The sequence below is a fragment of the Atractosteus spatula genome, chromosome 1 (assembly GCF_055471065.1).
Source record: "Atractosteus spatula isolate fAtrSpa1 chromosome 1, fAtrSpa1.hap1, whole genome shotgun sequence".
Lineage (NCBI taxonomy): Eukaryota > Metazoa > Chordata > Actinopteri > Semionotiformes > Lepisosteidae > Atractosteus > Atractosteus spatula.
The window spans coordinates 17,080,929-17,102,347 of NC_142706.1; the positions used below are offsets into that span (position 1 = coordinate 17,080,929).

A 21,419-nucleotide genomic window follows, 5' to 3' on the forward strand; every position below is an offset into this window, starting at 1 on the left:
GCACACATTCATTTTTTATATAATATAATGTAATACAAAATAATTTCACTATTTATTGGCCAGGGTTGACTTTGCAATTCAGCAAATAGATTTAGAACGCATATATTTATATACATTTGTAATCTTTGGACAATCTCTGTCCATATATGTGAGAGATCCCCTTTACTAGGCAGCCACTGTGACCTTAGTCTCCCACTGTTGCATAACGCTCCTTGTAAATGGAAGATGGGAATAATGAATTTTAAGTCCTTGCTCATAATAAAAGTGACCCTGAGATAAGACAGTAGGTATCACACTGTCAGCATCATGAAGTGCTTCCACCCACAAAGAGCTCTGAGGAGACAGCAGTGTGAAGTGGCATGTAGGAGCTCTGGACTCTAAACTGGAGGGCTCTGTGTTCAAATTCCGAGTCAGATATGGATGTTACACCCTTGAGCAAGGTACTTTTCTCAGCTGGCTCAAGTAAATGCTCTGCTGTACAAATAGGTCTCCAGGTTGTTATTGTAAATGAGCATTTGTCCTTAGCTGACTTAGTAATTACACAGTGCAGTGCCCTGAAGCATATCGTGGAGAATCCTGTGAACATAGGAGGCACACTGTTGGATCAAGTTCACCCTTTTTTGGCCTGCCATGGGTAATGTTCCAAAAATTTGGCAACTATCTCAAATTATTACTGCCTAAAGCAGGGCAGAGTAGGTTTTAATGGCAGGGGCAGAGTATCTTATCTTCAGTTTAAGACCTGAACCAGGGCTCTGTTGTGTTTAGTTGCAGAGATATAACAAAATGTTTGAGGAGAAAAACATTCCAGGTGGAAATTGGTTCTGGAGGGCATAAACAGCAAAAGGATAAATTGGACTATGGTAGAACTTGAGACCACGTGGACGGCCTGTGCAGCAGTGGTAAGAATGTGAACTGCTCCGTCAAAAGCAATTTAGAATATGCGAACTCGATGCACTGTCGCACGTGTCACATCTCCTGTCCATTTTGCAAGGAAGCTCCTCGGCTGGATGTCGGGTGACTCAATACAACCACTTTGCTGAGACAGAATGAGTCTGTGGGCCACTCTGTCCCCTAAGAACGTGGGAGAGATGGGTAAGGGATGATAGAGCCTTTTGAATTTTCAAGGTTAAACTTCAGATATAACTGAGCCTAGACGTGGGCTAGCCATTGGAAAGTTGTGTCAATATATTGGTGCATCTTGTTTCAGGGTCAATGAGATAACCCTGCACATACAGCCACTGAGCCCCGCACAATGCCATCCATCTAACAGTTATAGCAGAATGAGCCAGGCAGGCCTGATTGTGAATAGGGACAGACTGCAATTCCATCCATCCATTTTTAAAAGTGCTTCATCCAATTCAGGGTCGTGGGGGAGTCAGGAGCCTATCCCAGTGAGCAATATGCTTAAGGCAGGATACACCATGGCCAGGATGCCAGTCTATCGCAGGGCACATAAAGGCACAGACTCTCATCCACCAGGGACGATTTTATCCCTATCAATATGGCTTTGGTTTATGGGAGGAACCAGAGTGCCAGGAGGACACGCACGCAAAACAAAAAGTAGTGTCCATGACAGCACCCCAGGTCTGGAACTGAACCTAGGGCCCCAGTGCTGAAAGGCAGCAATGCCAACCACTGTACCATCCAGCTGCAATACCATGTTAGGCAAATCAGGACTTAAGGAAAATGTTGCACAGAAACTCCCTCCCTCACATTCATTAATCGTAAATTGTTCACATTTCATTTATCAGATTATTAAAATTCGACGGCAGCTTTCTGCAAGGTTACTCGGATTAAAAAAAGGAGCTTTTTAAACTTTACACAGCAAAAATATAGTACTGTTTACTGTTTCTGAAGAAAATTAAACCAATACAATAATTCAACGTAAGACAATAAAACAAGGAACAGAAAATATTACAATTTAAGGGTAAAGAACGGTCGCTTAACATACAGTAAAATAAGAAATAACATGTAATGTCCATTCACACACAAGGTGTAAATAATATCAAAGCATAGAAAGAGATGCGTCTAAGCGTTATATTTGCCATTTATTAAGTTTTAATTAGATTTAATGACTACTAAGCTATAGCCACGTGAATATATACGAACACAACAATTTATAGAACAGAGTACTACGCGTGTACAACAACCCCACAAACCTCATCACAACCGATAACCTTTTCCTCTTAGCATTTCCTGTTCCTGAAGCTGCGCTTGTTGATGACGTTCATCCACGTGTGACAAGGAGAGGATGTGTTTCAGATGGTAAGTAATGCTTAGTTAAGGGAATTCTCGTTGAGAACAGCGAAAAAAATGAAAACGTTTGTGTATTTATTATCAGTCGTATATTCAGTGGTATTTCCTCATGAGAGAAACTGAATGTTTTAGTGTTTTTTAGAAGAACGTAAGAAGATATCAATATATTATATTCGTAGGTGATTTTTTTGTAGTTTATTGAAAGGGAAGTCAATAATTTGTTGCAAAAGATGACTGAAATTGTACTCTTTTAAAGTTTTAAAAATGCAGTAAGCAATCACATACTGGTAGTCTATGTTTTGATAGACAGGAACACTGACAAATGAAAGGAGGTCGTTAAGCTCGTTTGTTTAGCATTTTGTTAGGCATAAGAGATCCGACAGTCTCGTCCACCAGTTTCTTAAAGGGAATCAGACTTCATCCTCTCTAATGAGAAGTTTGTCCGATATTTCCACAATATATACCTGATTTTTCTGTGTTCCGTGAGAATTTTTCAAATGTGTTCCAGATTTTATTCACACCTTAAAAACCTGGTCCTTCTGAGCAATTTAAAGCACAAGCTTCTCATATTGTGAAATGTGTAAACACTATGCTGTTTCATTTCTCTGAACTGAAAAGCACAGTTTTTTAAGTATTCGAGAATGAGAGCTTGTGTTATCTTAATACTTAAGTTTTGTTTTTTATATAATAAATATTTTATATTTAATAAAAGCGTCAGTCGTGTACTACATACTTTGCTGTTGTTATGCTGTTTAAATTTTTAACATGACTAGAATTGTAATAATTTGATTTACATGTATTAGGAGTCCCACCTGAAGACATGTGGCAGCAATTATGAACCACCAGCATCACTACACAGCAGACCAAGTGATTATTAAGCAGTTGAATTAAGGTGAAATTTTAGCAAGGCTAGATAGTTCAAGCCCTGAATGCACTTTACCCAGGACAGTGGAGTTAACACCTCCTTGAACCTTACAAGAAATGTCATATTTATTGACCAAGCAGTCAGGACCTTACTGTCTCTTCAAAGCTTAGCACCTCTTACAGTGCATTGCCCCCAGTCACTACACTGCAGTATTGATTTAAGGGAAGACTACTGGCCCACTTACCCCTCTCACAGTAGCCACCTGGTTTTCTTTGGAGGTCTACTGACCCTGGTCTAACTAGGCTCAAGTTTGATTTGTTTCTGAAATCTGACAAGATCAGGTTTCAAGGTAGTAATATTGCACTGCACTATACAGTATATAAGTCTATACTGCACAGACTTTCTTAAAAACAGAAGCTTCTTTCTCGCTACCTACATATACTACACAAATGGATGTGTTTATTGAGTTGTTTTTGATAGCCCATCTCATATGTTCTTCCTTTGTTGTGATTCCCTCTTAAGATTTTAAGACTAGCAGGACTGCTTTTAACAGACCACATCGATGTGAAGATTGGCAATACTGTCTATGCGCAGGTAAACCACACAGAAGTGAGCAGCACGATGTCTTCTGACACAAATGATGTCGCAGACCTTGCCAGAGAAGTGGATAAAGATACTGAGGGAAGACCTTCCGAAGATCAGCAAAATAATGTCCAAGCAGGACAGACACAGTCTCTCTCAAAGCGGCAAAGGAAGAGGTTACTAAGGAACCAACAGTGGGAAGAACAGCGGGACCTTCGGAAGTAAGTGGTACGACAGTGGTGTTTGTGATATGGTCATTCTGCAGTCTTCATAAATCGTGCTACAAAATGAATGAGGAAAACCTCTAAAATCCAAAGGCTATCCTTACGTGAAATTGTTCTTGTACAGTTATGAATTGTGCAAAATAACAAGTAAAGTTTTACTCTATGCTGAAAGGAGAAGAAAAGAAACGCAACAATTCGGCTGTGGGGCCTTCTTTGGGTGTCAGTTATGAAGTGAGTTGATAACGTGAGGTACTCCGCAGTGCACGGGGACTGCACTGCCACTGTTAGTGCCTGTAGGAAAGAGGTTCATCTGACACAGCTGTTAATAGTGATGTTGTTTCAGCTGTTAATAGTAATGAATCATTTGGCTGACGCTTTTATGATCCAAAGTTAATTATAGATAGCTGGGGTGAACTATGTATTAACACCTACTGCTGCGGAGTCGCTTACAATTGGTCCTCGGTTTCAGTGTTTTATGCCAAGAAAAGACGACAGGGAGGCTAAGTACTGTAACTACTTGACCTCAGCTGTTGTGTAGCTGATTTTTATTGCAAGGTCATAGGTTTCTCTGAGACATTTAATGGTGGTAAAGAAAGCCCTTTTTGTATTTTGTAATTGGCCTTTTGAATGGAAATGGCTTCTGGACCGCAGAGATTTCCATCTGCTTTCTTGAGAACGGAAGACGAATGTTGTCCAGAAGGGGTTCTGTTCCTTCAGGGTCATTCACCTCTTTTTTTTTTTTGCTCTGCTCTGGGGCTAGAGACAAGCTTACCCCACCTGACAGTAATGTGAAGTTTGCGTGAGTGTGTGTGTGTGTGTGTCCCCTGCTTTAAAGACAGAGGCGCAAGGAGAAGAAACAGAAGAGGAAGCTGGAGCGTCAGAGTCAGACGGAGGATGGCGTTGAAGGAGGCTTCAGGAAACGGGTGCGGAGAGAGGCCACACCCAGCGCCCTGCGGCTGGTGGTGGACTGCAGCTTTGACAGCCTCATGATGCTGAAGGTGGGCTGTGTCAAGCTGCGGCTGTGCGTGACGGTAGAGAGGTGCTTTAGACAGTAGTCTCCCACCCTGTTCCTGGAGAGGCCCAGTCTTGTATCTTTCTTCAGTGTCCAAAGACCTCGTAAAGGGTGTTAGTTCAGTTAAAGAATTAGCCAAACTGTTCATGCTCAAGCTATTAAATTAAATACATTGACAAAATTAATTTAATTGAATCCACTGTCCAAAGACATACTGGTAGGTTAAATTGCTTCCGGGAAAATGTGTGTGCATGTTTGAGTCTTTCCTGTGATGGACTGGCGTCCCATCAAGGCTGTATCCTGGCTTGCGCCTGTTGCTTGCTGGGATAGACTCCAACTCTCCCATGAGCCTGAATTGCATAAACAGTTTGAAAATGGATGGATGAATTCGTTGTCATAGCACATAGTCATTTGTTTGCCCTTGAATGCTAAAGATGTACACAGGAGGGGACCATTACTGATTTTTGACAATGGTAGCATCTGACATTATTGAGGCCAAATGTCAGCAGTATAAGAGTACAGAGTGCTCAGAACCTTTATTATTCATATAAAGAGGGATTTTAAAAAAGTTGTATTCAAATGCAACAATATGATTTGATGGGGACAAGCATAAAGCTCTTTTTCACCAATTTCAGCTTAGTAAGGCAGATCCTTTGAAAAAAGGAGCTCCAAAAATATCTCTTTCTGTCGTATCTGACCCCATGGCATCATGATGTTTACTTTTTTTGACCCTCCAGTAGAAACCTTTTTGGTTTGGTTTTAGAGTGATGAGGCTACAGAATGGCTTTGCATCTCAAATATATTTTCTAGGATGGTTAAAGAGGAGGCTTCCCTATACTGAAGGCTGATCCTGATGATTAAATGCATAAAAGTTAGGCCTGAGGCTACTATGTATGTGATATTCTATTGGTGCAAACATTTGTGTAGCGTGGATTTATTCACTCTTTAGAGAGACCGCTTCTAAACAAAATAAAGACTGTAAAGAGCTCTTGAGTTTGAACTGGAGGCCCTTAAAGAAACTTAAAAGAACCATTTTCATTTTCATAATAATTTCCTGATAAATATACCAGCTGCATGCACTTCTGTAACATTATTTTCTCAGAGACTGTACATAAAATCCCAGACACCAACACAAGATTGTTTTATTGTTTTTTATTCTTCTTAAAGCACTAACAAGATTATTCATTTACTGAAATCAGCTCATCTCTTTGAAAGCTTTACAGATTTAAGTTTGCAGCAAAGAAAAAATACTGTTTGAATCTCGGGCATAAATGTATTAAAAGCGAGAAATATATATATTATATTATAACAGCAAAAAAGATTGTTGTCTTTCTAAATGAATGATTTAGATGACTAGAAAAGAATGTCTAAGAAACTCTTTTGAAAGTGTGATATATCGCAAAAGACATCTTAGTTCAATATCACCCTCTCTCCTATTTGTGCAGTGTGTCCCTTTGAATGTAGAATAGAAAGAATGCATAAAATTGTATCTTTGCATTTAAATCAGTTGGTATTCGATATGGGAAATAACATTCTTAGGCAGGTTGCAAAATAATAAAATCCTTAGTATGACCCTGTTTCAAGTTAGATTTTAGAAAAAAGAAAACAGAACAGTTACAATAGGTCAACAGCATTTCTTTAATAACCCAGTACATAAGACTTTTGGCTATATTTTCATTGAGATGTAAGGGTAAAACTCCATTGATTTTCTATAGCAAGAAGCTCTAAATCAATTCATGGAGGTGCTAATATTTTCTATTTTTTGATCCACCCTAGTTCTACACCTTAGTTTACATAGTTGATCAAATTAACTGATTGGATATTTATAATTCTTTATCATTCTTTCAGCCATGCTCCAAGGTGTTTTAGATTAAGTGGTCCTTTAAATAAACTGAAAGTTTTGAGTAATCATAGGTAAAGACCTTTACGATAATCCTGTGTATGTAAGAAAATAATTAGTTTAATTGTTAAATGTCTACTCATTGGAACTAAATGACTATTAGAACTAAACAGAAGTAATGCCTGTAATACCTGTTCTGTAAGTTTACAAATGAAATGAAAAGTGCACAGAAATGTTCCAGATACAAATTTTATAGAAATAAGCTCATGCTTATTTACAGTTTTTCTTTGTTTTGATGCCTGGAGGACCACCAAAAATTAATTACTATGTACTGATTAGTAGAAGTCCTGAAAAAAGACACTATCAAGTTGATCGTGTACACGACAGTAATATAGTTGCTGTACTTGTTTTGAATAGGATGTGAAAAAGCTCCACAAGCAAATTCAGAGGTGCTATGCTGAGAATCGCCGGGCACTGCACCCTGTCCAGGTATGAGTGTTAACCCCTTTCTTCACAGTTCTCAATTCTTAACTGCAGTCCAGTCTGGCCCATTGTAATAAAACTAAAGAGACTTAGGAAAACAAATCCTCTGCTGGAGGAGTATGATAGTGTTTCTCACAGTTTGTGTTCAGACACATAGTTTGTGTATCTCAGTGTCAAAAAGGAGTGTAGGAGAGTGTGGGCCAGTCTCAGACTTGACTTTAATTTCCTGCGTTACACTCAAGCATGAATAATACCAAATGTGAGCTAAATTCATTAACCTTTTCAACTAATAAAATTGTATCTGCATGACAAAAATGATGTATTTTTTTTTGTTTTTTAAATGTGCTGAGATGCTGCCAGTGTACTGAAGGTTATTAATTATAAGGGACACCACCAACAATATATTATATTAATATAGCTCTTTTCATCCTATTAATCCAGTGAAAATATACAGCATTGTGTAGAAGACATTAAAGCAGTACAATAATCAAAACCCTGGTGGTAATGTATTAGTCTCTCTTAATATTCAGATAATAAAGAATCCTATTATTGAGAAATTATAAATTAAAATAAATGCAAATCCATAACAAAGGTCATTCACTTTTCCTTCAGTTTTATCTCACCAGCCACGGTGGACAGTTAAAACAGAACATGGACGAAAGCAACAAAGGATGGGTTAATTGGAAGGTAGGATATTTTTCTTTGTTGCAAATGTAGGCTTTGTGGTACTGTTAGAATGACTGCTGCATTTAGTGTGAAAGAAAATAAAATAAAAGATTATCTGGGCCAGTGAAAACTGTTTTTGCTACTGAATGTCTTAGGTTTTCTGTGGTGTGGTGTACATAAAATGTTCCATTTATGTAGGCAGATGAATTGGATGCAGTATAAATGGTGAAATATTTGTATTTAGTTCAATAAGAGTATTAGAAATTGATTTTCTCTTTTAGTAGATAAATACGTTGTTATCCCCCAGATTTCCATTCATTTGCACTTGCTCTCACCTCTCATGTCCATTTTCATGTGTTCTTCCTTTGCTTCATAACCATGCACTCCTGTCTTTTCTTCATTGGCAAAGCAGACTCAACAGCTGAAATATTGCTTTCCTTACTTTTCAGCATGACATTAACTTATGCCTGTTTCAGTTAAGATGTCACATGTCATGGATGAACAATCCTGTTCTCGGAGAGTCACAAGCATGTGGGTTTTAAAGGCTACCCTTGGATTAGTTTCTATAAAGCGACAAAGTTGTGCAGGATGTTATTTCAGTTAAATAAATTAAAGAATTAAATTTATTTAGAATGAAAGTGTGAAACAACCTGCAGCCAAACAGAGATAAACAAGTCAAGACTTGAGTTAATTAAATGGGTACTTGTTAACTTACAATCGAATCAAACATTTCTATTTCGTTCTATTTCTATACTATTACATTGTTAAGAAGCAAAATCTTGAAGATCATAAAGCTTAGAGATAAATAGCTTGTCTCTTATGTAGCAGTTGTTAATCAGGATCTCTTATCTATGCATCAATAAGGACATCAACATCAAGTCGGAGCATTTCAGTGAAATCTTGAACAAAGAAGATCTGGTGTATTTAACATCTGACTCGCCAAATGTGCTACAGGAGCTGGAGGAGTCAAAAGCTTATGTTATTGGAGGACTTGTGGACCACAATCACCATAAGGTACTATTCACGTGAGCTGCCATCAACAAAATCTTTAAAACTTCATCTCCAACAGGCACACTTCTGTCTCATCTTCCATCTTTTCTTTAACTGGCCCTCCGTGATCTTCCTTACACTTGTGTTAGGCTGTTTTTACAAACATAATTCAAAACATTATTGTTTAATTACTAGCACATGGCAATTGTGCGTCCTGATTTTTGAATGCACTTTCTTACAAAAATAAAGCCTTATTTTCCACAACCAGGTTTACATTTTAGAAATGCATTGTGTGCACAGAAGGGTGTGGTGCAGTCAGAAATACTGGTCACCAGCATGTCTGGAATGTGTTGATTCCAGCTAAAGATGCTCTGTCAGTTGTCTATGGCTGCAAGTTTCTCTTTTTGATGTGAAGACATTTAGAGTAGGAAATTATGAAAGTCTTGCACACTACTACCTTTCCTTGATGAATTAGTCCTACTGCGTGACTGTCACTGGAAGCTTGTTGATGGAATTAATTACAGAACATGATAGTAGCCACTTTATATTATTTTTACACTAAATGGGATTAAGAATCTAACCTGAGAAGGCAGGATTTTATAATTCCATCATCATGTTCGTGATGTGTGGTTTTCTCGCGTGCCAGCCCTTTGAACCAATAATGATTCCAAGTTAAAAACATAAAATCCCTGCTAACTCAAAGACAAGGAGAACTGTCTTATCAGTTCCCCAGCCAATGCTGATCATATGATATCATATGATGATGATTCAGAGCTAGTCAAAAGGGGAACTGCAGTCCCAATTTCTCAGACCGGTTACTAAATCTCTGTAACAAAATAAATTAATTGACGTCATAGAAAAATTTGACAGATTTCGATTTAGACTTTTCATGGCAGAAATGTTTCAACGTGATCTGCATCCAGAGTGAACAAGTAGTGTTTATTTGTTCTTCTTGAAATCTAGAGCAATATTTCAAATAAAAGAAATGTATTCAGTAGCCTGCTTGTTTACAATGTAATAGGGCTGCTCCAGGTCACCAGAAGTTTTTTTGCCTCGTTCTGAATCGCAGAATATGGCACTGTGCGTACCTGGAAACTTTGTTTATTTGTTGATGTAAGTTGGAGGTTTCACAAGTTACTGTATATGTTTTAATTTTTATTGTGGTTTGAAATGTGCTGCTCATTAATGGTGATTCTTTCTAACCTCAAAATATAAAAATAGCTTTGCAGTACCCCTTTAACTTGTATTTCTGTCCTGCAGTTTAGCAACAGATCAGTCAGTGAACTGCAGTTTAGCTTATTCGCATGTTTTTTCTCCATTTATTGGCTGAGACGTCTGACGTGGTTACCTAGACGCAATGAGTGCTAATTTCATTTTAAAAAGGTGGTATGTTGGGGGAAAAAAACACCAAAAATTCAGAAAACTTCATCTGACTGAGTATAGGTCAAGTAGATAGCTGCGTCAGCATGCATAGGCTACAAAGGAACAAGTAAAAGTTTATTCCATACAAAAAAGAGAAGAAAAAAACACGTTTCGGCTGTGGAGCCTTTTTCGGGTGTCTTTGGGTCTTCTTCACACACCCGAAGAAGGCTGCACAGCCAAAACGTTGTGTTTCTTTTCTTCTCTTTTTAGCATGGAGTATAGGTCTTCTACATCAGTGTATAACAAGCTTAACCTTGACCTTTGTCACAGGGAATTACCTATCAGAAGGCTCAGGACCTGGGGATCAACCATGCTCAGCTTCCACTTTGCAACTTTGTGAAGATGAACAGCCGAAAGGTTTTGGCAGTTAACCATGGTGAGATATCCCACTGCATATTGCAGTGTAGAATTTGCAAAGCCATACTTTTAATTCTTCTTATCATTTCTATTAATGGATGGAAACTTGCATACCCTCAGAGTTCCTGATGTACCGTTATTACTGTCAATATTATTTAGGTACCAAAAAATGAACAAAAATAAAAGGTTGTGCATGGAAGAACAAGAATGTCATTTGATTTGAATTCCATCGAGACGTTTCTCAAAGTGTCCTATTGAATCAGCTGTGTGAAAATGGCTGGCTTGTTTCCCACACTTCCTCATAATTTCTGCCTTCTCTGATGATGATCATAAAACATTTCTTTGGTTTCACTTTGCAAATATTTGTATCAGGCCCTCTCACAATCTAAAACCCGATGAGAATTAGGTCATCCTATCTAGGAATGATTCTGGTTGCGTTTTTTTGTACTTTTCCACGGGCAAAAAAGCCCTTTTCATAGTGCAGGGGCCTGAAGCCCAGTCATGGAAAGCTATTATTCTGCAGATTTTATTGGTAGCCTTGAATGGTAAATGAGCATGTTAATTCCCCCTAATGAAGTACATGCTTAATCCAATAACGGTAAATTCCTCAGAGACTAGCTATACTGAATACCAGGAAACACTAGTGCTCTACTGGACCAGGGTTGTCAAAGTGTGATAATCGATTGTACACTCAGTATTTTAAGTGTGGTCCAGCAAGAGGATTGTTAATCTTGTTTACTTTTATTTCAATTCTACTTTTTTCACACTATACGTTTTTATTTAAGTAAAGGCTTTTCTGTTGCTTCTTACCAGTGTCTGGTGTAGGAAACGATGAGTCAACATGAACTCCCGAGTCATTTAGGCCGCCACCCATGCACGTGTGAGTGACGAGAGGATTCTTCTCTTACAGTGTTTGAGATCATACTGGCGTACTTGGAGAAGAAAGACTGGAAGGAGGCCTTCTTCACCGTCCTGCCTCAGCGGAAAGGGGCAGTGCCAGTGGGACAGGAGGGCAGCCTGGCTCAGGACACCTCTCCGGACAAAGGCGAAGAGCAGGAGTCGCTCGACTCGGACAGTGACTCAGAAACAGGCAACACTGTCGCACCAAACTCCGACGCTGATGTGCAGAGCAAACAAGGAAAACAAGACCAGAGCTACGAGGAAGTGAGCCGCAACAATTCGGAAGAGTCACCCAGGGAAGGAACTGCAGCATAGGCAAACAACACTATAGAGACCCTGAACATTTTCTTTTTCAATAAGTAGCAGAGTTGTATTTACTGAATCTACAGAATGAGGGCCTATTTTTTTTATTTGTGACATGAATTAAGGAACAGGAGCAACAAAATGTGTGGTGCCTGTAGTGCATTTGTTGACCTGCCTTATACCTGATTTTTAACATATGCATTCGTGGGCCATGAATTTCCTGTACATGCAAGCAAAAGAATTTCTCTTCTTTTGGATCTTCTGCAAAGTTGCTGAAGTGTTGTGGTTCCATTTATCTTTGATTTTTAACTTAAAATGATTGATTTGTTTGACCTCTCTCTAAAATTATTTGTATGAAATTTGTGTTATTTTAATACCGCCAATTTATGTTAAGAACTTGCTTGTACAGTGTACAACAAAGACATTGGCTTAAGTCACAGAAAAGACTTCTTCCAGTTATTTTTGAAGTAATTTTGAGCACAGTGATAGCTAAGGTTATTATGTATTCCCAATTGCCATATATAACTAAGCCATGTTACAGGCAATATATCAATGACCCTGTTGGTTGTTTTAAACCTGTTATTTTCTTGACATCAGTCCTGAACATTTTTTATATTGTAAACATCATCCTTCATGATAATCAAAACTGCATAAAAAGTAAGCATTCTGCCATGCAGAAGAGAAATATACAATAACATTTTGAAAATAAAACAATTTTAATCTAGATGGGATACTGCTGAGATATTACTTATAAAGTTTTTGACCATAAAGTAGTAGTAAAGGATGATCCATCCACCCCCTTCTTCCAATTTAGGGTCTCGGAGGAGCCAGAGCCTATCTTGGCAAGCAACAGGCATCATAAGGCAGACAGAGACACAGATATACACACACGCCCAATTTTCCCAGAAGCCACTAAACTTATCAGTATGTCCTTGGAGTGTGGGAGGAAACTGGAGCACCTGGGGGAGAACAGACAAACTCCACACAGAGATCACCCCAGGTCTCAGGCTGGGGCCCCAGTGCTGCAAGACAGCAGTAGTAACAGCTGTGCCACCATACTGCCCAAGAAGGTTTATGTCAAATTAAAAATACTGGGGAATAAAAGCTCAAATAAGAATATGTTCTATTTCTGCCCTGCCAGAATTTTTCTATAGCCTATTATATGTTATTTGAATTTCATCACTGATAAAATAATTTGCATTTAAGATAATATGGATGCAGCTATTTTTAACATGGTTTCGATGCTTTGAATAAGTTCTAAGAAAGAATATTTTCGACTCGGAGCATTGTTTTGCCTAGGTTTCCCAGTTTGTATGCCCATGCATGTATGAGTTCATAAATATTTGGTTTGGGGGCTGGTACTATATATGTAGCATGCCACTTGTCATGGAAGAAGTAAAACACACAAATCTAAATCTAAAAGGAATCAGATGTTGCTATCCATCAAAATAAAATGGCTTCCAAAAAATGATGTTTAGAGTGAGATGTTTTTCCTTTACTCCAGTATTTTTTGAGGTCTTCATTTCTTAACATTCAAGAGGTTGGCTTCTAACCACTTTTTTGTGTGCATTCCTCTGCTTTCCTAAGGGCTTGAAACGCTGCAGCGCGGTCATGAGGTGATGTCAGTTTCTTGCTGTAACGGAGTACAACCTTTTTATTTAATGTCAGGTTGCAGATGCTTGGGCTGGTCAGCATTCTTGGGTTTGTCTGCCTTTCGGTGGTACGGCTATCTTGTGTAGTTGCCGATGACGACCTCTCTGTATGCTTCCTGGAGTTTTCTGTTTTCCCTTAAAACACAGACCATTTTTAAGTTAATATTTTACTTCATTCTTCTCTGCTACTTATTTTTTCAGGATAAAAGTGTTCCTGTGGCCTCATGGTTACTTGTTGTGTAAGGATTGAGGTTGTGTAAGTGAGAGACTCATCCCTCCTCCAATCAGTGCCGAACCTCTGTTACCACTTGTTCCCGTGTGTGGTTGCAGGGTTCAAGGCAGTGCCCCAAGACACAAAAAACACAAATGGTGTTTCCACATTGGGAGGGTTCGTAACGAGGGGATCTTATCGGCGATCCTATTTTTTCTTAAAGAAATACTTCCTCTAGTTAAGTCAGGTGAATATCATGTGTTTTTTTGCCAGCCACTATGGTAACTCTAATCTCAAAATGAGGAGATCACATAAAATGACTGTAAACCAAGAGCAGCATGAGAGTGTCAGAATGATGAGACAATTAAAAATGTAATTAGTTACCATTTAGAACAAACCTCTTAAAAGAGGGATCTTAAACTAATAGAAAAAAATCATTTTGATAATTTCAGTGTAATTAACTGCGTGTGAAATTCACATATGAATTATATATACTGTATGAATATTCAAGTTTTACCTGAATCACAGCTTATGATTTGAGAAGGATATAGTCTGTTAAAAGAAAAGCAAAGAAAAAATAGCTTTTAATTAAGTTTTAGATTCTTATACATCATTAAATTGTAAACTGCTGGGGAAAAGGTTATTGGAGGTATTTTAAATACAGCAAAACAAGTCTTTTATTGGATTAATATATTTCTACCATATATGTCATACAAAGTAATAAGCATGCATCCATGCAAAATATTAGACAACAAAGACATGGAAATAGAAGATAAAAGAAGGCACTATATATTGCCCTGAATTCCAGATACTTTCATTTTAGGCTCATAGGCGACTGACACAGAACTTGTTGGTTGCCTGTGGTGATTGTGCTTGGGATTCAAAGATTTCAATACCTGCTGCTTGGAGCTCCATTAATAGAGGGTGGTCGAGAGACTGTAGAGCGAGACTCAAGTTCCACTAGAACCACCTGATTCTCCTCTGAGCTTTTCTGTAGATGAAAACCCTCTTTGCCTACCGCTGCACGAATGATGTTCAGCACCAGCTCCTTTTCTGAAACAGGGAACATTAGACATTCATGGGAAGGAATACATTGCTCAGCTATGGTTGCCAACATGATTTGTTCTGTCATATTTTGCGCTTCTGTAAGCATGGGCATGGAAACCAGCAACATCACCGACACCCAAAGGCAGGTATTAGCAAATGAAGTTCAACAGTAGAGAGAAAGAACCATATTTTTCAAACAAAATAGACTATACTGTGTGTGGGCGTGAGTAAAAAATAATGACCAATAATATTTTCTACAAATTCTATAGCTACAATTGGAGTGTTATTCCTGAATAACAGATGTTTAATTCCAATATTCAGGATTCCACACAAAAAGCAAATATAGATTATAATAGGTTACTATTGGTATATTAGTAAATTAATTCACCTGTAAATATAAGATATTGTATAAAACACAAAATTAGAAAAACTGACAAAATTAGAAACTCATTTCTAATGTTCTGTTTATGTACTTAAAAATGTCTCCATTATTTGCACCTTGAAAAAATCAGCCACAGAAGTTTTTTCATCTGGTCTCATCTCTGTGAGGTTCTGGTGTCCCTGCTGAAACCAGATTTTCACAGTGGCACTGTGTTAAAATCTAAATAAGGTTCAATTACAATTATTAAACATCTTTTTCTAAAGATGTTCCAAACCCTATTCAACATATGCCAATACCTTTTTATTGTTTGTTATACTAATCTGTCAGTCAGAATCTGTGAACTCTGTAAAGTAAAGCAGTCTGAAGTTTCACCCTACCTCTCTGGCCTGCAGTCAGAAGCCAGTGTTGAACAGCTGCAATGGAGTCTGTCTGAAGTATCTGGCATATCATGTCAATGATCTATGCATTGAAGGTATAGAAAAGAAAAGGGCAAAGAAAATGATCATGCACATTACTAATTATTAATAATTACAGTATAATAATAGCAATGAGTAAAGAGTAAACCAAGCTATAAAGTTTTTGACCAATTAACTTCGATTTTTGATGGTTAAAACCATTTGCGTTTTGAGATCCAAATCAAACAACTCAAACATTTCAACTTAACTACAGTACCAGGTACTTAACTGTCATGATATTTAGATCTCAGAGACTAGAAACAAAATATAAGATATATCAGACAGGCCTTACCAGTGTCTTGCAGGGAAAATTGTTAAAGGGTTAATCTGGAACCACGTTTTTCCAACAAGGTTTTTACAGAAGGGAAATAAAATATGAACTCGATTATATTCAATAGCATGTCTTTGGTTCAATGAAACTCTTAATAAATCTATAATGATAATTCTATTAATATGATACTGGTGGATCACACGCTTTTAGTATTTCTCTATTTTTAGCTTTTTGAAATATTGTGGACAATGTCTTCTCTTTACTTACACTGAAAATTCCTATTTGTTACCACTCTGTGTATACAGGTAGAAAGCACATGGCACACATGTGGACTATGGACACATAATTTGATTAAAAGTGCTCACCAGCAATTCCTGATTCAAATTTACTTCCTCTTCCCTTGAGCCATTTCGTCCAATCAGAGGGCTGGATTGTCGGGACCCAGAACGTGTTGATGAAGCTGTGCCACTACCTGGAGAGATTGAACAACGGGGCCTTTTCATAGGCATACTGTACATAGATCACTTATAATCCAGTGTTACTCATTTGGGAGAGAGTTATATAAGCAAAGTATATATTCTGGTAACTCTAAAGTAATGGCATTTTATTCTTCTGATTTGCATTATTCAAGTCTGGATTATTGAAATTTGCCTTATGTTTTGTACAAAATCCTTTGTAGAAAAGAGAAAAAAAGAATGATAGTAAAAAGAATTAGATCACTACGACAGCAGCAGCATATGGTTTTGAAGCTGATGTCCAGATTGTGCTCAGCAAATTTGACCGCAGGTAAAAGAACACAATTTTCATCTGATCAAATCAATTAAGAAAGTTAGTTCGCTAATCAGTTAAGAAAGGTTCTACTGTTTATACAGAAAAAAAAGACTGGAGCCCTTAAAATCTATACATATTCACCTCTTTCAGGTTTTGTTGGATTGAGCAGTCCTGCCTTCTCTGCCAGGTCTCTCAGTTCCTCTCTCCAGGCTTCTGACACTTCGTTAACATGTGATAAAGACACAAATGTCATCCTTTTGCTTTTTAACAACATTACTGATGACGTTTTGCTATTTGAAGCTGGGGTGTCCAACATCCTTTGTCTTATTTGTTTTTGTTGAATTGCCAATTACGTTAAACTCTGTGTCGAACGTGACATTGGTGCAATTTCCTGGAACAAGTGACAAAACATGACCTCTTACCAAGTAGTTAGCATTTATTCCAGCACTCAGTTTGTTTTATAAATGAGCCTTTTATGTCGTTAAATCAAGAGGAAGATTCAAAACATGACCTAGGGTCATTGAGCTCTAACATTATACTCATCACAAAGTGGTGTTTTTGTAGTATAGTTAAAGGTTTGAGATGAACCAAGACTTTTACTAGCATATGCCGTTTCCTTAATTCAGCATAAGCTTTGGTCATGCTGGTTATCAGTGAAGGAGTAGCTCTCATGAATTTATCTGAGTTTAGGGACTAACAGCAGACTATTTGCCTCTCATTACTTATCCGATACAACCACCTAATCTATGAGTCTAATGTTAGTCTAGAAATAAAATTGTGGAAGAAGTGGACATTTTTTCCACTTCTGAAAAATAAAAATCTGTATCCTTCTAAACAAGTTCTAGTTCAGTACTGTTCAAGCTCAGTAAAAACTGCAAGGGGACCATTGATGGATTGAAGCAATGGAAGCTGGATGTACAGTACCATATGCACAACAAATGTGAGAAGAGGTGTTTGTTTGAGATCTATTGTTTGCAGTTGCATATCATGAAAGTCTGTAAAGATTATGATTTAAAACAGCTGGACAGAATTGGCTTTGCCTGTTGTTATCTCCCCTGAACTTCAGTTAAGAACTTCTATTTATGTACGGTAGCGTCTTTCAAGACACATTGTCTATTAAAAGATGGTTAATAGTTGCTCTTAATTTTGCTGTCTAATGCTTCTGGCCATTGGGATCCAATACAGATGTTTACTCTATGATTGCATTGCACAGTATGTTACTGCAGTTTATATTTGAATTCCCTTCATATTAGACAGGAACTATAGATCATTTACTAATTACTTAGTAATAAAGTACACGAGCACAGGAAACATTCCATCATCATTCAGACAGGATTACATGATATACTCACAAGTTAAAAAAAATCAATTATCTAGGAGACTCACCATTTCAGACAGATAATGTTAAAAGCTAATGGGAATCGGCCCTTTGTGAAAATTCATCATTGCATTTAGATGTGATGTCATGCAATTCACTCCACTTAACAGGTTCCATCACTGATCTAGATTCACTTTCGGCTTAATTCCTACCAAGTGAAATCAGTCATTCCATATGGTGTACTTGTAAAATATTACACTTTTTATGACTTACATAACTGCAGGGAAGGCAAATCCATCTCTTTGAATGGGAAGAGCTGCAGACCACTGATGGTATCTCTTGTGCAAGAGGTGGGAGTTCCCATTGCACTGCTGGGGATTTTGCATTGCAATACAAGGTATTTCTCAGGTGACATGGGCTTTCCTAAGCAGTACTGTGTCTTCTGACCATAGCCCTCATCATTCACAGTGCAAATTGGAATGTCATTCAGGCCTGGAACGGAAAATTTAGTTTGATAATTCCATTATCAAATATCCTACAAAACGGAGGTTATTCAGCTCCTTAAAAACCGCTAGTTAACCCAAAAAGGATTCATTACAAGCAAGTAATGATGAGTATATTGTATTTAAATATGTATTTTTCACTAGATGTGAATGCATACACATATTTCCATCACTGAAGTCAATGCATTAACCGATTAGCAATATGTCTTTGTATTGTGAACTTATTCTGACATTTTAATTCAAATCTTAGGAAAGAAAATCGTACCAATTTGTCATTTCCTGCTTTTTTCTGTTTTTGCTCTCTCTCTTCATAAGAGGTCAGTTATACTATCAGATACTGTATAGCCCACATGATGTCAACAGATTTTTGCACAGGTGTTAGCATTACTGTTTGCTACAGGGAAGCACAAAACGTTACCAGAGTAGGTCTTTGGACTCTTCAATGTTCCCTTTATAGCCAGTGTGGCTGGCACAAGGTGGGGTGGGGCTGACTAACCTTTCATGTGGCGGACTCTCTGCGGGTGGGGGTTGTTTCTACAGAAGAAAGGGCTGTTGCTTGGTGCCCCGAAGCGTGTGCTGTGCTGGCGCAGGAGAACCAGGCAGGGCTGGGAGTTCAGGGTCTTCTTCCCCACCTTTAGAGAGACTTTACTCAGCTCGTACTTCTGCGGAGTGCCTGCTGGAGAGGTACGTCGAGGACTGGCTTGAGCCAAGACAGGCAGATTTTCCAAAGGTTTAAAAGCCCTAAAATACAGGAATGTTTCTTATTTTGTTGTTTTTTCTCTTTTGGCTCCTTGACACATTTTATGCAGACCGGACTTTTTCTTATTGCATTTCTTCAAGCTGGGAACCACGCAGTGTCCTGCCACAAGTCCAGCAGCAGTGACTTCAGAATCTACTAGCTGTAATTATTCAAATTCTTGTAACGCTCTCTCTAAGAACACTTTTTACATTTTTTATTTCATTTCTTCGTATGCATATGCTCATGTGGTTTGTACAGAAATGAGAGAACTGATGGTCAGCATTTCAGTCTATACCGATCCTTTCCTACCGAACAGAGCTAAGCCATTTAGGTACTAAAGTAAATTTTAGCTTTGGTGTGTGGGCCATTTCTCTAAAGTATAAGCTTCTAATCACAGAAGACACTACACATTAGGGAATCGTCACCACATGTTCACTCCCTCTGAGACTCTGCTTCATACATTTTTGCATATTTTTCATGCAATGTTAACACTTATGCAACAATCCAATGAAGTTGCAGTAGTCACTAAATTGATTAAACTCACAGATGTCATAAAAATGAGGACATGGAGTATTGAGTCACTCACCTTCAAGAGTGAACAGTGTACACAGGTACTGTGACTCTACTGAAACATATACTGTAGCTATATTTTTAACATATATCATATAGCTTGCATAAAAATCATAGAAAGAAAATGTAAAAACACTACTGTTGTCAGAATTTCTAAACACAATACATTTGAAATACACAGAACTAAGATTACTCTTGGTATTATTAAGTAAAATGTATAGTTTAACCTTAAAGGTAGGAGGGAAAGAAATACTGATTTTAAAATATATAAAATATTATATATTATATATATTAGTGGTGTTTAAAAGACTGAATTACCATTTGTCAATATTAAAATATATTTTCAAAAAAGAAAAACCAGCATGAACTCACTCTTTTTTCTTAATGGGATGCAGTCCTACAGTTACGGCCATTGTCCATCAGTTGTTGTGAGTTACCTGCTGAATTAAAGGAGAAAAATGTAAATGTTACACATATAAAAATTCTGAATACTATTAATTTATCATGTATTATTGGTTGGTCTTACTGTTATTAGTTGCATAAAAATTAAAAGAAAACATACGCAGTATAAATGTATATACCATCATATTTCCTGTTCTTATTTTAAAAATACTTGAGAAGTAGAGAGGCAGTTTCCATTAACATGAATAAAAATAAACACACCGCAAGTTTACCTTAGTAATTTTGAAGCATTGTGACATCGATGATTTATTCTTGCAGCTCCATTGTGACATCATGACTAGAAATGTATTTAGTAGCACACAGCCTTAATGCAGGGGAAATTAACATACTGTACACATACAAAATACATACATTTCTTTGCTCTTGTACAATATGTATACTGCATGAAATGTACAGTAACAATCTCGTGTATATATATACATCCAGTTTAATCTTTTGACTGAAAGTTTGGTTGTTAGCAACCCAATTGTTCTGACCAAAGTGATGAGGCAACTGAGATGTCATGCAAATTTTGAAACTCAGCTCCAACTAAAAAACAGTTTTGATAACTTAAAGATTTGCTGTACTGCATGTCCGAAGACTAAATTACTAATACTCTTTAAATAACAAAGCAAATAATAACCAAAATTCAGTACAGTGGAATATGTTTTAAGATCTTACAGGTATATCAAACCATGTGCAGAAAAGAAAGGAGTATTAAAATAAGACACACCTGACAATTGAAAAAAGTAACTAGATTGGATCTTGAAAATTAGTTAATGGTATTACCTCAGAACTCTTTGAACTAAAAATATCTGATAATCCACATCTTGTAGTCAGTACAGACATAGAGAAGACCCCCAGCATTCTGAATTCTATTGTTCTTTGGTTGCTAGGGGGCATTATTTGGTAGTCAGTGATAAGTAACCCAGTAAGAAGATAAGAAAGGTCACCAATGAGGGAGTTCATGTGAGTGCTGGTAGCTGAGTGACCTGAGGATCTCATCATGCTGGTTAGTGGAAGAACCAAGGGTCAGCTTCAGCAATAGGGCTGAGTAGACCGTTGCTGGTTTTCACAAACTTTTTTTCCACTGTTGAGTCTTGAGAAGTCCAAAGGGTTGACCTTTTTAACGCCTTCAGAATTTTGCCTACTTGAGTGT

At 37.6% G+C, this 21,419-nt stretch overlaps 2 protein-coding genes across 6 annotated transcripts; one reads left to right on the forward strand and one right to left on the reverse strand.

Annotated features, from left to right (window-relative positions):
* Positions 1-2,224: 2,224 nt before the first annotated feature.
* Positions 2,225-12,338, forward strand: trmt10a (tRNA methyltransferase 10A). 5 transcript variants are annotated; one of them, XM_088923431.1, is made up of 8 exons: positions 2,225-2,265; positions 3,644-3,924; positions 4,763-4,925; positions 7,197-7,268; positions 7,875-7,949; positions 8,793-8,942; positions 10,611-10,716; positions 11,608-12,338. In XM_088923431.1, the coding sequence occupies exons 1-8, from the start codon at positions 2,263-2,265 to the stop codon at positions 11,910-11,912; spliced, it is 1,155 nt and encodes a 384-aa protein (XP_088779557.1). In that variant the 5' UTR covers positions 2,225-2,262; the 3' UTR covers positions 11,913-12,338. The 5 variants fall into 5 exon arrangements, with proteins under 5 accessions (XP_088779557.1, XP_088779572.1, XP_088779590.1 ...); XM_088923446.1 differs by having other exon boundaries at positions 3,716-3,924; XM_088923464.1 differs by lacking the exon at positions 2,225-2,265 and adding an exon at positions 3,062-3,148 and having other exon boundaries at positions 3,716-3,924.
* Positions 12,339-13,361: 1,023 nt separating this feature from the next.
* On the reverse strand, positions 13,362-16,317 carry LOC148840686 (uncharacterized). The gene is made up of 5 exons (XM_088923475.1): positions 16,284-16,317; positions 15,570-15,651; positions 14,660-14,816; positions 14,281-14,315; positions 13,362-13,687 (listed from the first exon to the last, which is right to left on the reverse strand). Exons 2-5 carry the CDS (start codon positions 15,640-15,642, stop codon positions 13,449-13,451), a joined length of 504 nt encoding a protein of 167 aa, XP_088779601.1. The 5' UTR covers positions 15,643-15,651; positions 16,284-16,317; the 3' UTR covers positions 13,362-13,448.
* Positions 16,318-21,419: the final 5,102 nt, after the last annotated feature.